At 49.9% G+C, this 16,107-nt stretch overlaps 1 protein-coding gene across 1 annotated transcript in view; it reads right to left on the reverse strand.

Annotated features, from left to right (window-relative positions):
• Nucleotides 1-16,107, reverse strand: part of kank1a (KN motif and ankyrin repeat domains 1a) — a 182,732-nt gene that overhangs the window by 18,452 nt on the left and 148,173 nt on the right. The window contains 1 exon segment of the mRNA XM_052479940.1: nucleotides 12,090-12,293. Coding sequence (XP_052335900.1) covers nucleotides 12,090-12,293 — 204 coding nt within the window.

Raw genomic sequence — 16,107 nt, forward strand, 5'->3', positions numbered from 1 at the left:
CTGGGTGGGTACCTTTTCATTGGCTGTTCTATCAGCTACCCAGAATGTGGGCGTGTGAAACCTGAGCTAGTGCGCAACAACAACAAAAACGGTGGTAGAAATGCCGCAATTGAAAACAGCAACTTGGAACTCTGAAATATCCGACTTCAGACTTCAGCGCGTTCAAGAAAACTGGGAACTCTGGGAAAAACTACCTCCGACTGGGAAAGTAGTTTTGAACGGTCATCCAACTTGGAATTCAAAGTCGGAATCCTTCTACACCTAAAGACCAGTTCCCAGTTTTTATTAAAAGCACCAAAAAAAAAACTCTGATCAGAGCAACAAGCATGGCTTCTCACAATTAAGTAAGTACCTCAGCTTGTGAAAATAGTTACCTTCACAATAATTTAAGGGTTTCTTTGCAGTCTCTGTCTACTGAAAAGTTCAATGGAAGTTTGGAGACGAAAGAAGATGTTTCCTCAATGAGGGAAAAAGCTAACGGATGAAATCGAGTGTTGGAGGAGTTGGTACCGAATGGGGAAGACATGGATGGCTGGACTATCGGCTACCGAATGGGGAAGACATGGATGGCTGGACTATCGGCTACCGAATAGGGGAAGACATGGATGGCTGGACTATCGGTTACCGAATAGGGGAAGACATTGATGGCTGGACTATCGGCTACCGAATAGGGGAAGACATGGATGGCTGGACTATCGGCTACCGAATAGGGGAAGACATGGATGGCTGGACTATCGGTTACCGAATGGGGAAGACATGGATGGCTGGACTATCAGCTACCGAATAGGGGAAGACATGGATGGCTGGACTATCGGCTACCGAATAGGGGAAGACATGGATGGCTGGACTATCGGTTACCGAATGGGGAAGACATGGATGGCTGGACTATCGGCTACCGAATGGGGAAGACATGGATGGCTGGACTATCGGCTACCGAATAGGGGAAGACATGGATGGCTGGACTATCGGCTACCGAATAGGGGAAGACATGGATGGCTGGACTATCGGCTACCGAATGGGGAAGACATGGATGGCTGGACTATCGGTTACCGAATGGGGAAGACATGGATGGCTGGACTATCGGCTACCGAATGGGGAAGACATGGATGGCTGGACTATCGGCTACCGAATAGGGGAAGACATGGATGGCTGGACTATCGGCTACCGAATAGGGGAAGACATGGATGGCTGGACTATCGGCTACCGAATAGGGGAAGACATGGATGGCTGGACTATCGGTTACCGAATGGGGAAGACATGGATGGCTGGACTATCGGCTACCGAATGGGGAAGACATGGATGGCTGGACTATCGGCTACCGAATGGGGAAGACATGGATGGCTGGACTATCGGCTACCGAATGGGGAAGACATGGATGGCTGGACTATCGGCTACCGAATAGGGGAAGACATGGATGGCTGGAATATCGGTTACCGAATGGGGAAGACATGGATGGCTGGACTATCGGCTACCGAATGGGGAAGACATGGATGGCTGGACTATCGGCTACCGAATGGGGAGGACATGGATGGCTGGACTATCGGCTACCGAATGGGGAGGACATGGATGGCTGGACTATCGGCTACCGAATGGGGAAGACATGGATGGCTGGAAAATCGGCTACCGAATGGGGAAGACATGGATGGCTGGACTATCGGCTACCGAATGGGGAAGACATGGATGGCTGGACTATCGGTTACCGAATGGGGAAGACAACATGTGGATGGCTGGACTATCGGTTACCGAATGGGGAAGACATGGATGGCTGGACTATCGGTTACCGAATGGGTAAGACAACATGTGGATGGCTGGACTATCGGTTACCGAATGGGGAAGACATGGATGGCTGGACTATCGGCTACCGAATGGGGAAGACATGGATGGCTGGACTATCGGTTACCGAATGGGGAAGACATGGATGGCTGGACTATCGGCTACCGAATGGGGAAGACATGGATGGCTGGACTATCGGTTACCGAATGAGGAAGACATGGATGGCTGGACTATCGGTTACCGAATGGGGAAGACATGGATGGCTGGACTATCGGCTACCGAATAGGGAAGACATGGATGGCTGGACTATCGGCTACCGAATGGGAAGACATGGGATGGCTGGACTATCGGTTACCGAATGGGGAAGACAACATGTGGATGGCTGGACTATCGGTTACCGAATGGGGAAGACATGGATGGCTGGACTATCGGCTACCGAATAGGGAAGACAACATGGATGGCTGGACTATCGGTTACCGAATGGGGAAGACAATGGCATGTGGATGGGGAAGACATGGATGGCTGGACTATCGGTTACCGAATGGGGAAGACATGGATGGCTGGACTATCGGCTACCGAATAGGGAAGACAACATGTGGATGGCTGGACTATCGGTTACCGAATGGGGAAGACAACATGTGGATGGCTGGACTATCGGTTACCGAATGGGAAGACATGGATGGCTGGACTATCGGTTACCAAATGGGGAAGACATGGATGGCTGGACTATCGGCTACCGAATAGGGAAGACATGGATGGCTGGACTATCGGTTACCGAATACCGAATGGATGGCTGGAAGACATGGGGAAGACATGGATGGCTGGACTATCGGCTACCGAATGGGGAAGACATGGATGGCTGGACTATCGGCTACCGAATGGGGAAGACATGGATGGCTGGACTATCGGCTACCGAATGGGGAAGACATGGATGGCTGGACTATCGGTTACCGAATGGGGAAGACATGGATGGCTGGACTATCGGCTACCGAATGGGGAAGACATGGATGGCTGGACTATGGCTACCGAATGGGGAAGACATGGATGGCTGGACTATCGGTTACCGAATGGGGAAGACATGGATGGCTGGACTATCGGTTACCGAATGGGGAAGACATGGATGGCTGGACTATCGGTTACCGAATGGGGAAGACATGGATGGCTGGACTATCGGCTACCGAATGGGGAAGACATGGATGGCTGGACTATCGGCTACCGAATGGGGAAGACATGGATGGCTGGACTATCGGTTACCGAATGGGGAAGACATGGATGGCTGGACTATCGGCTACCGAATGGGGAAGACATGGATGGCTGGACTATCGGCTACCGAATGGGGAAGACATGGATGGCTGGACTATCGGCTACCGAATGGGGAAGACATGGATGGCTGGACTATCGGTTACCGAATGGGGAAGACATGGATGGCTGGACTATCGGCTACCGAATGGGGAAGACAACATGTGGATGGCTGGACTATCGGTTACCGAATGGGGAAGACATGGATGGCTGGACTATCGGTTACCGAATGGGGAAGACATGGATGGCTGGACTATCGGTTACCGAATGGGGAAGACATGGATGGCTGGACTATCGGTTACCGAATGGGGAAGACATGGATGGCTGGACTATCGGTTACCGAATGGGGAAGACATGGATGGCTGGACTATCGGTTACCGAATGGGGAAGACATGGATGGCTGGACTATCGGTTACCGAATGGGGAAGACAACATGTGGATGGCTGGACTATCGGTTACCGAATGGGGAAGACAACATGTGGATGGCTGGACTATCGGTTACCGAATGGGGAAGACAACATGTGGATGGCTGGACTATCGATTACCGAATGGGGAAGACATGGATGGCTGGACTATCGATTACCGAATGGGGAAGACATGGATGGCTGGACTATCGGCTACCGAATGGGGAAGACATGGATGGCTGGACTATCGGTTACCGAATGGGGAAGACATGGATGGCTGGACTATCGGTTACCGAATGGGGAAGACATGGATGGCTGGACTATCGGTTACCGAATGGGGAAGACATGGATGGCTGGACTATCAGTTACCGAATGGGGAAGACAACATGTGGATGGCTGGACTATCGGTTACCGAATGGGGAAGACATGGATGGCTGGACTATCGGCTACCGAATGGGGAAGACATGGATGGCTGGACTATTGGCTACCGAATGGGGAAGACATGGATGGCTGGACTATCGGCTACCGAATGGGGAAGACATGGATGGCTGGACTATCGGCTACCGAATGGGGAAGACATGGATGGCTGGACTATCGGCTACCGAATGGGGAAGACAACATGGGATGGCTGGACTATCGGTTACCGAATGGGGAAGACATGGATGGCTGGACTATCGGTTACCGAATGGGGAAGACATGGATGGCTGGACTATCAGTTAACGAATGGGGAAGACATGGATGGCTGGACTATCGGCTACCGAATGGGGAAGACATGGATGGCTGGACTATCGGTTACCGAATGGGGAAGACATGGATGGCTGGACTATCGGCTACCGAATGGGGAAGACATGGATGGCTGGACTATCGGCTACCGAATGGGGAAGACATGGATGGCTGGACTATCGGCTACCGAATGGGGAAGACAACATGTGGATGGCTGGACTATCGGTTACCGAATGGGGAAGACATGGATGGCTGGACTATCGGTTACCGAATGGGGAAGACATGGATGGCTGGACTATCGGTTACCGAATGGGGAAGACATGGATGGCTGGACTATCGGCTACCGAATGGGGAAGACATGGATGGCTGGACTATCGGTTACCGAATGGGGAAGACATGGATGGCTGGACTATCGGTTACCGAATGGGGAAGACAACATGTGGATGGCTGGACTATCGGTTACCGAATGGGGAAGACATGGATGGCTGGACTATCGGCTACCGAATGGGGAAGACATGGATGGCTGGACTATTGGCTACCGAATGGGGAAGACATGGATGGCTGGACTATCGGCTACCGAATGGGGAAGACATGGATGGCTGGACTATCGGCTACCGAATGGGGAAGACATGGATGGCTGGACTATCGGCTACCGAATGGGGAAGACAACATGTGGATGGCTGGACTATCGGTTACCGAATGGGGAAGACATGGATGGCTGGACTATCGGTTACCGAATGGGGAAGACATGGATGGCTGGACTATCGGTTAACGAATGGGGAAGACATGGATGGCTGGACTATCGGCTACCGAATGGGGAAGACATGGATGGCTGGACTATCGGTTACCGAATGGGGAAGACATGGATGGCTGGACTATCGGTTACCGAATGGGGAAGACATGGATGGCTGGACTATCGGCTACCGAATGGGGAAGACATGGATGGCTGGACTATCGGCTACCGAATGGGGAAGACATGGATGGCTGGACTATCGGCTACCGAATAGGGGAAGACATGGATGGCTGGACTATCGGCTACCGAATGGGGAAGACATGGATGGCTGGACTATCGGTTACCGAATGGGGAAGACATGGATGGCTGGACTATCGGCTACCGAATGGGGAAGACATGGATGGCTGGACTATCGGCTACCGAATGGGGAAGACATGGATGGCTGGACTATCGGCTACCGAATAGGGGAAGACATGGATGGCTGGACTATCGGCTACCGAATAGGGGAAGACATGGATGGCTGGAATATCGGTTACCGAATGGGGAAGACATGGATGGCTGGACTATCGGCTACCGAATGGGGAAGACATGGATGGCTGGACTATCGGCTACCGAATGGGGAGGACATGGATGGCTGGACTATCGGCTACCGAATGGGGAAGACATGGATGGCTGGACTATCGGCTACCGAATGGGGAAGACATGGATGGCTGGAAAATCGGCTACCGAATGGGGAAGACATGGATGGCTGGACTATCGGCTACCGAATGGGGAAGACATGGATGGCTGGACTATCGGTTACCGAATGGGGAAGACAACATGTGGATGGCTGGACTATCGGTTACCGAATGGGGAAGACATGGATGGCTGGACTATCGGTTACCGAATGGGGAAGACAACATGTGGATGGCTGGACTATCGGTTACCGAATGGGGAAGACATGGATGGCTGGACTATCGGCTACCGAATGGGGAAGACATGGATGGCTGGACTATCGGTTACCGAATGGGGAAGACATGGATGGCTGGACTATCGGCTACCGAATGGGGAAGACATGGATGGCTGGACTATCGGTTACCGAATGAGGAAGACATGGATGGCTGGACTATCGGTTACCGAATGGGGAAGACATGGATGGCTGGACTATCGGCTACCGAATGGGGAAGACATGGATGGCTGGACTATCGGCTACCGAATAGGGAAGACAACATGTGGATGGCTGGACTATCGGTTACCGAATGGGGAAGACAACATGTGGATGGCTGGACTATCGGTTACCGAATGGGGAAGACATGGATGGCTGGACTATCGGCTACCGAATAGGGAAGACAACATGTGGATGGCTGGACTATCGGTTACCGAATGGGGAAGACAACATGTGGATGGCTGGACTATCGGTTACCGAATGGGGAAGACATGGATGGCTGGACTATCGGCTACCGAATAGGGAAGACAACATGTGGATGGCTGGACTATCGGTTACCGAATGGGGAAGACAACATGTGGATGGCTGGACTATCGGTTACCGAATGGGGAAGACATGGATGGCTGGACTATCGGTTACCAAATGGGGAAGACATGGATGGCTGGACTATCGGCTACCGAATAGGGAAGACATGGATGGCTGGACTATCGGTTACCGAATGGGGAAGACATGGATGGCTGGACTATCGGCTACCGAATGGGGAAGACATGGATGGCTGGACTATCGGCTACCGAATGGGGAAGACATGGATGGCTGGACTATCGGCTACCGAATGGGGAAGACATGGATGGCTGGACTATCGGCTACCGAATGGGGAAGACATGGATGGCTGGACTATCGGCTACCGAATGGGGAAGACATGGATGGCTGGACTATCGGCTACCGAATGGGGAAGACATGGATGGCTGGACTATCGGTTACCGAATGGGGAAGACATGGATGGCTGGACTATCGGTTACCGAATGGGGAAAACATGGATGGCTGGACTATCGGTTACCGAATGGGGAAGACATGGATGGCTGGACTATCGGCTACCGAATGGGGAAGACATGGATGGCTGGACTATCGGCTACCGAATGGGGAAGACATGGATGGCTGGACTATCGGTTACCGAATGGGGAAGACATGGATGGCTGGACTATCGGCTACCGAATGGGGAAGACATGGATGGCTGGACTATCGGCTACCGAATGGGGAAGACATGGATGGCTGGACTATCGGCTACCGAATGGGGAAGACATGGATGGCTGGACTATCGGCTACCGAATAGGGGAAGACATGGATGGCTGGACTATCGGCTACCGAATAGGGGAAGACATGGATGGCTGGACTATCGGTTACCGAATAGGGGAAGACATGGATGGCTGGACTATCGGCTACCGAATAGGGGAAGACATGGATGGCTGGACTATCGGCTACCGAATGGGGAACACATGGATGGCTGGACTATCGGCTACCGAATGGGGAAGACATGGATGGCTGGACTATCGGTTACCGAATGGGGAAGACATGGATGGCTGGACTATCGGTTACCGAATGGGGAAAACATGGATGGCTGGACTATCGGCTACCGAATGGGGAAGACAACATGTGGATGGCTGGACTATCGGTTACCGAATGGGGAAGACATGGATGGCTGGACTATCGGTTACCGAATGGGGAAACATGGATGGCTGGACTATCGGTTACCGAATGGGGAAGACATGGATGGCTGGACTATCGGTTACCGAATGGGGAAGACAACATGTGGATGGCTGGACTATCGGTTACCGAATGGGGAAGACATGGATGGCTGGACTATCGGTTACCGAATGGGGAAGACAACATGTGGATGGCTGGACTATCGGTTACCGAATGGGGAAGACATGGATGGCTGGACTATCGGTTACCGAATGGGGAAGACAACATGTGGATGGCTGGACTATCGATTACCGAATGGGGAAGACATGGATGGCTGGACTATCGGCTACCGAATGGGGAAGACATGGATGGCTGGACTATCGGTTACCGAATGGGGAAAACATGGATGGCTGGACTATCGGCTACCGAATGGGGAAGACAACATGTGGATGGCTGGACTATCGGTTACCGAATGGGGAAGACATGGATGGCTGGACTATCGGTTACCGAATGGGGAAGACATGGATGGCTGGACTATCGGTTACCGAATGGGGAAGACATGGATGGCTGGACTATCGGTTACCGAATGGGGAAGACATGGATGGCTGGACTATCGGTTACCGAATGGGGAAGACATGGATGGCTGGACTATCGGTTACCGAATGGGGAAGACAACATGTGGATGGCTGGACTATCGGTTACCGAATGGGGAAGACAACATGTGGATGGCTGGACTATCGATTACCGAATGGGGAAGACATGGATGGCTGGACTATCGATTACCGAATGGGGAAGACATGGATGGCTGGACTATCGGCTACCGAATGGGGAAGACATGGATGGCTGGACTATCGGTTACCGAATGGGGAAGACATGGATGGCTGGACTATCGGTTACCGAATGGGGAAGACATGGATGGCTGGACTATCGGTTACCGAATGGGGAAGACATGGATGGCTGGACTATCGGTTACCGAATGGGGAAGACATGGATGGCTGGACTATCGGTTACCGAATGGGGAAGACATGGATGGCTGGACTATCAGTTACCGAATGGGGAAGACAACATGTGGATGGCTGGACTATCGGTTACCGAATGGGGAAGACATGGATGGCTGGACTATCGGCTACCGAATGGGGAAGACATGGATGGCTGGACTATTGGCTACCGAATGGGGAAGACATGGATGGCTGGACTATCGGCTACCGAATGGGGAAGACATGGATGGCTGGACTATCGGCTACCGAATGGGGAAGACATGGATGGCTGGACTATCGGCTACCGAATGGGGAAGACAACATGTGGATGGCTGGACTATCGGTTACCGAATGGGGAAGACATGGATGGCTGGACTATCGGTTACCGAATGGGGAAGACATGGATGGCTGGACTATCGGTTAACGAATGGGGAAGACATGGATGGCTGGACTATCGGCTACCGAATGGGGAAGACATGGATGGCTGGACTATCGGTTACCGAATGGGGAAGACATGGATGGCTGGACTATCGGTTACCGAATGGGGAAGACAACATGTGGATGGCTGGACTATCGGTTAACGAATGGGGAAGACATGGATGGCTGGACTATCGGTTACCGAATGGGGAAGACATGGATGGCTGGACTATCGGTTACCGAATGGGGAAGACAACATGTGGATGGCTGGACTATCGGCTACCGAATGGGGAAGACATGGATGGCTGGACTATCGGCTACCGAATGGGGAAGACATGGATGGCTGGACTATCGGCTACCGAATGGGGAAGACATGGATGGCTGGACTATCGGTTACCGAATGGGGAAGACATGGATGGCTGGACTATCGGTTACCGAATGGGGAAGACAACATGTGGATGGCTGGACTATCGGCTACCGAATGGGGAAGACATGGATGGCTGGACTATCGGCTACCGAATGGGGAAGACATGGATGGCTGGACTATCGGCTACCGAATGGGGAAGACAACATGTGGATGGCTGGACTATCGGTTACCGAATGGGGAAGACATGGATGGCTGGACTATCGGTTACCGAATGGGGAAGACAACATGGGATGGCTGGACTATCGGTTACCGAATGGGGAAGACATGGATGGCTGGACTATCGGTTACCGAATGGGGAAGACAATGGATGGCTGGACTATCGGTTACCGAATGGGGAAGACAACATGTGGATGGCTGGACTATCGGTTACCGAATGGGGAAGACATGGATGGCTGGACTATCGGTTACCAAATGGGGAAGACATGGATGGCTGGACTATCGGCTACCGAATAGGGGAAGACATGGATGGCTGGACTATCGGTTACCGAATGGGGAAGACATGGATGGCTGGACTATCGGCTACCGAATGGGGAAGACATGGAAGGCTGGACTATCGGCTACCGAATAGGGGAAGACATGGATGGCTGGACTATCGGTTACCGAATGGGGAAGACATGGATGGCTGGACTATCGGCTACCGAATGGGGAAGACATGGATGGCTGGACTATCGGCTACCGAATGGGGAAGACATGGATGGCTGGACTATCGGCTACCGAATGGGGAAGACATGGATGGCTGGACTATCGGCTACCGAATGGGGAAGACATGGATGGCTGGACTATCGGTTACCGAATGGGGAAGACATGGATGGCTGGACTATCGGTTACCGAATGGGGAAGACAACATGGATGGCTGGACTATCGGTTACCGAATGGGGAAGACAACATGTGGATGGCTGGACTATCGGCTACCGAATGGGGAAGACAACATGTGGATGGCTGGACTATCGGCTACCGAATGGGGAAGACAACATGTGGATGGCTGGACTATCGGTTACCGAATGGGGAAGACATGGATGGCTGGACTATCGGTTACCGAATGGGGAAGACATGGATGGCTGGACTATCGGCTACCGAATGGGGAAGACATGGATGGCTGGACTATCGGCTACCGAATGGGGAAGACATGGATGGCTGGACTATCGGTTACCGAATGGGGAAGACATGGATGGCTGGACTATCGGCTACCGAATGGGGAAGACATGGATGGCTGGACTATCGGCTACCGAATGGGGAGACATGGATGGCTGGACTATCGGCTACCGAATGGGGAAGACATGGATGGCTGGACTATCGGCTACCGAATGGGGAAGACATGGATGGCTGGACTATCGGCTACCGAATGGGGAAGACATGGATGGCTGGACTATCGGCTACCGAATGGGGAAGACATGGATGGCTGGACTATTGGCTACCGAATGGGGAAGACATGGATGGCTGGACTATTGGCTACCGAATGGGGAAGACATGGATGGCTGGACTATCGGCTACCGAATGGGGAAGACATGGATGGCTGGACTATCGGCTACCGAATGGGGAAGACATGGATGGCTGGACTATCGGTTACCGAATGGGGAAGACATGGATGGCTGGACTATTGGCTACCGAATGGGGAAGACATGGATGGCTGGACTATTGGCTACCGAATGGGGAAGACATGGATGGCTGGACTATCGGCTACCGAATGGGGAAGACATGGATGGCTGGACTATAGGCTACCGAATGGGGAAGACATGGATGGCTGGACTATTGGTTACCGAATGGGGAAGACATGGATGGCTGGACTATCGGCTACCGAATGGGGAAGACATGGATGGCTGGACTATTGGCTACCGAATGGGGAAGACATGGATGGCTGGACTATTGGCTACCGAATGGGGAAGACATGGATGGCTGGACTATTGGCTACCGAATGGGGAAGACATGGATGGCTGGACTATCGGTTACCGAATGGGGAAGACATGGATGGCTGGACTATTGGCTACCGAATGGGGAAGACATGGATGGCTGGACTATTGGCTACCGAATGGGGAAGACATGGATGGCTGGACTATTGGCTACCGAATGGGGAAGACATGGATGGCTGGACTATCGGCTACCGAATGGGGAAGACATGGATGGCTGGACTATCGGCTACCGAATGGGGAAGACATGGATGGCTGGACTATCGGCTACCGAATGGGGAAGACATGGATGGCTGGACTATCGGCTACCGAATGGGGAAGACATGGATGGCTGGACTATCGGCTACCGAATGGGGAAGACATGGATGGCTGGACTATTGGCTACCGAATGGGGAAGACATGGATGGCTGGACTATCGGCTACCGAATGGGGAAGACATGGATGGCTGGACTATTGGTTACCGAATGGGGAAGACATGGATGGCTGGACTATCGGCTACCGAATGGGGAAGACATGGATGGCTGGACTATCGGTTTGCCTACAAGTTGTTCTCCTACTTTTTTAATATGTGTTTCCTTTCATTTATGTGACCCGATTCAGGATGTCGCAAGTCACAACTTCACAGGAGAGCTGTTTGAACATAATTTTTTTTTATCATTTGCAAATGTTCATGGAGCTGACATGCGATAATGGTGTAATTTATTTTTCTTGGCATTTCATTTAAATGATTGTGATAAGTTTTGTTTTACCGGTACGGCGTACCCCCACTATTAATTTCCCGGGAAGCCGTACCGGCTTACTTTCTCCCCTGAATTCACTCAGCCCACCTCTCTCTCATCTCTAGCTTGTCTCCTCCTCCCTCCTCTTCACTCGTTCCCGCTTCCACCTCGTTCTGGAATTCCTCTGTGTTCGTCTCTTCAGCTTCCTCTCCTCTTCCGAACACATTCCCCTCCTCCTCCTCTTCCTCCTCCTCCTCTTCTGTATCAGAGGAGCTGCTGTCCTCTGATTCATCACTCGACGTTGTCTCGTACCTGCATCAGAACGCCAACAGAGGAAGACAAAGTCAACACTATCTCACAGAACTACTGCATGTCAGTTAGGTTTCAGAAAGAAAACACAACCAGCCAGCAGCATAATACTACATCATACTTGTTCCTGCATTTGGGCTGTTGATTGATTTGGGCTGCCTGTAGATACCGTTGATTGATTTGGACTGCCTGTAGATACCGTTGATTGATTTGGGCTGCCTGTAGATACCGTTGATTGATTTGGGCTGCCTGTAGATACCGTTGATTGATTTGGGCTGCCTGTAGATACCGTTGATTGATTTGGGCTGCCTGTAGATACCGTTGATTGATTTGGGCTGCCTGTAGATACTGTTGATTGATTTGGGCTGCCTGTAGATACTGTTGATTGATTTGGGCTGCCTGTAGATACTGTTGATTGATTTGGGCTGCCTGTAGATACTGTTGATTGATTTGGGCTGCCTGTAGATACCGTTGATTGATTTGGGCTGCCTGTAGATACCGTTGATTGATTTGGGCTGCCTGTAGATACCGTTGATTGATTTGGGCTGCCTGTAGATACTGTTGATTGATTTGGGCTGCCTGTAGATACTGTTGATTGATTTGGGCTGCCTGTAGATACTGTTGATTGATTTGGGCTGCCTGTAGATACTGTTGATTGATTTGGGCTGCCTGTAGATACTGTTGATTGATTTGGGCTGCCTGTAGATACTGTTGATTGATTTGGGCTGCCTGTAGATACTGTTGATTGATTTGGGCTGCCTGTAGATACTGTTGATTGATTTGGGCTGCCTGTAGATACTGTTGATTGATTTGGGCTGCCTGTAGATACTGTTGATTGATTTGGGCTGCCTGTAGATACTGTTGATTGATTTGGGCTGCCTGTAGATACTGTTGATTGATTTAGGCTGCCTGTAGATACTGTTGATTGATTTGGGCTGCCTGTAGATACTGTTGATTGAGTTGGGCTGCCTGTAGATACTGTTGATTGACTTTGGGGGCTGCCTGTAGATACTGTTGATTGATTTGGGCTGCCTGTAGATACTGTTGATTGATTTGGGCTGCCTGTAGATACCGTTGATTGATTTGGGCTGCCTGCTAGATACTGTTGATTGACTGACTGATTTGGGCTGCCTGCTGATACTGTTGATTGATTTGGGCTGCCTGTGGATGCCATTGATTGATTTGGGCTGCCTGTAGATACCGTTGATTGATTTGGGCTGCCTGCTGATACTGTTGATTGACTGATTGATTTGGGCTGCCTGTGATACTGTTGATTGACTGACTGATTTGGGCTGCCTGTAGATACCGTTGATTGATTTGGGCTGCCTGTCGATACCGTTGATTGATTTGGGCTGCCTGTCGATACTGTTGATTGATTTGGGCTGCCTGTAGATACTGTTGATTGATTTGGGCTGCCTGTAGATACTGTTGATTGATTTGGGCTGCCTGTAGATACTGTTGATTGATTTGGGCTGCCTGTAGATACTGTTGATTGATTTGGGCTGCCTGTAGGTACTGTTGATTGATTTGGGCTGCCTGTAGGTACTGTTGATTGATTTGGGCTGCCTGTAGATACTGTTGATTGATTTGGGCTGCCTGTAGATACTGTTGATTGATTTGGGCTGCCTGTAGATACTGTTGATTGACTGATTGAGTTGGGCTGCCTGAAGATACTGTTGATTGATTTGGGCTGCCTGTGGATACCGTTGATTGATTTGGGCTGCCTGTGGATACTGTTGATTGATTTGGGCTGCCTGTGGATACTGTTGATTGATTTGGGCTGCCTGTGGATACTGTTGATTGATTTGGGCTGCCTGTGGATACTGTTGATTGATTTGGGCTGCCTGTGATACCGTTGATTGATTTGGGCTGCCTGTGGATACCGTTGATTGATTTGGGCTGCCTGTGATACTGTTGATTTTTGGGCTGCCTGTACTGATTGATTTGGGCTGCCTGTAGATAATGTTGATTTACTGATTGATTTGGGCTGCCTGTAGATACTGTTGATTTACTGATTGATTTGGGCTGCCTGTAGATACTGTTGATTTACTGATTGATTTGGGCTGCCTGTAGATAATGTTGATTTACTGATTGATTTGGGCTGCCCGTAGATACTGTTGATTGACTGACTGATTTTTGGGCTGCCTGTAGATAATGTTGATTGACTGATTAATTTGAAAACACATACAGTATATACTCAGCAGATTTGTTGAAATGTGACTAATAATAATAATAATAATAATAGTAATAATACTACTACCACTAATAATAATGGTGAACAATAATATAAGCTGGGATTGCAAAAGTTGCCAATTTATTTTCATTGTGGTCTCTGATTATTATTTTTGTTTAATGTCTACTGATACAAACGCACTACAGAGATACACATTCAAAATGGCTACTGATACGAACGCACTACAGAGATACACATTCAAAATGGCTACTGATACAAACGCACTACAGAGATACACATTCAAAATGGCTACTGATACAAACGCACTACAGAGATACACATTCAAAATGGCTACTGATACGAACGCACTACAGAGATACACATTCAAAATGGCTACTGATACGAACGCACTACAGAGATACACATTCAAAATGGCTACTGATACGAACGCACTACAGAGATACACATTCAAAATGGCTACTGATACGAACGCACTACAGAGATACACATTCAAAATGGCTACTGATACGAACGCACTACAGAGATACACATTCAAAATGGCTACTGATACGAACGCACTACAGAGATACACATTCAAAATGGCTACTGATACGAACGCACTACAGAGATACACATTCAAAATGGCTACTGATACAAACGCACTACAGAGATACACATTCAAAATGGCTACTGATACGAACGCACTACAGAGATACACATTCAAAATGGCTACTGATATGAACGCACTACAGAGATACACATTCAAAATGGCTACTGATACAAACGCACTACAGAGATACACATTCAAAATGGCTACTGATACGAACGCACTACAGAGATACACATTCAAAATGGCTACTGATACGAACGCACTACAGAGATACACATTCAAAATGGCTACTGATACGAACGCACTACAGAGATACACATTCAAAATGGCTACTGATACAAACGCACTACAGAGATACACATTCAAAATGGCTACTGATACGAACGCACTACAGAGATACACATTCAAAATGGCTACTGATACGAACGCACTACAGAGATACACATTCAAAATGGCTACTGATACGAACGCACTACAGAGATACACATTCAAAATGGCTACTGATACAAACGCACTACAGAGATACACATTCAAAATGGCTACTGATACGAACGCACTACAGAGATACACATTCAAAATGGCTACTGATACGAACGCACTACAGAGATACACATTCAAAATGGCTACTGATACGAACGCACTACAGAGATACACATTCAAAATGGCTACTGATACGAACGCACTACAGAGATACACATTCAAAATGGCTACTGATACGAACGCACTACAGAGATACACATTCAAAATGGCTACTGATACGAACGCACTACAGAGATACACATTCAAAATGGCTACTGATACGAACGCACGACAGAGATACACATTCAAAATGGCTACTGATACGAACGCACGACAGAGATACACATTCAAAATGGCTACTGATACAAACGCACTACAGATACACACATTCAAAATGGCTACTGATACGAACGCACTACAGAGATACACATTCAAAATGGCTACTGATACGAACGCACGACAGAGATACACATTCAAAATGGCTACTGATACGAACGCACGACAGAGATACACAT

This window comes from Oncorhynchus keta, chromosome 25 (genome assembly GCF_023373465.1).
Source record: "Oncorhynchus keta strain PuntledgeMale-10-30-2019 chromosome 25, Oket_V2, whole genome shotgun sequence".
In the NCBI taxonomy this organism is placed as follows: domain Eukaryota; kingdom Metazoa; phylum Chordata; class Actinopteri; order Salmoniformes; family Salmonidae; genus Oncorhynchus; species Oncorhynchus keta.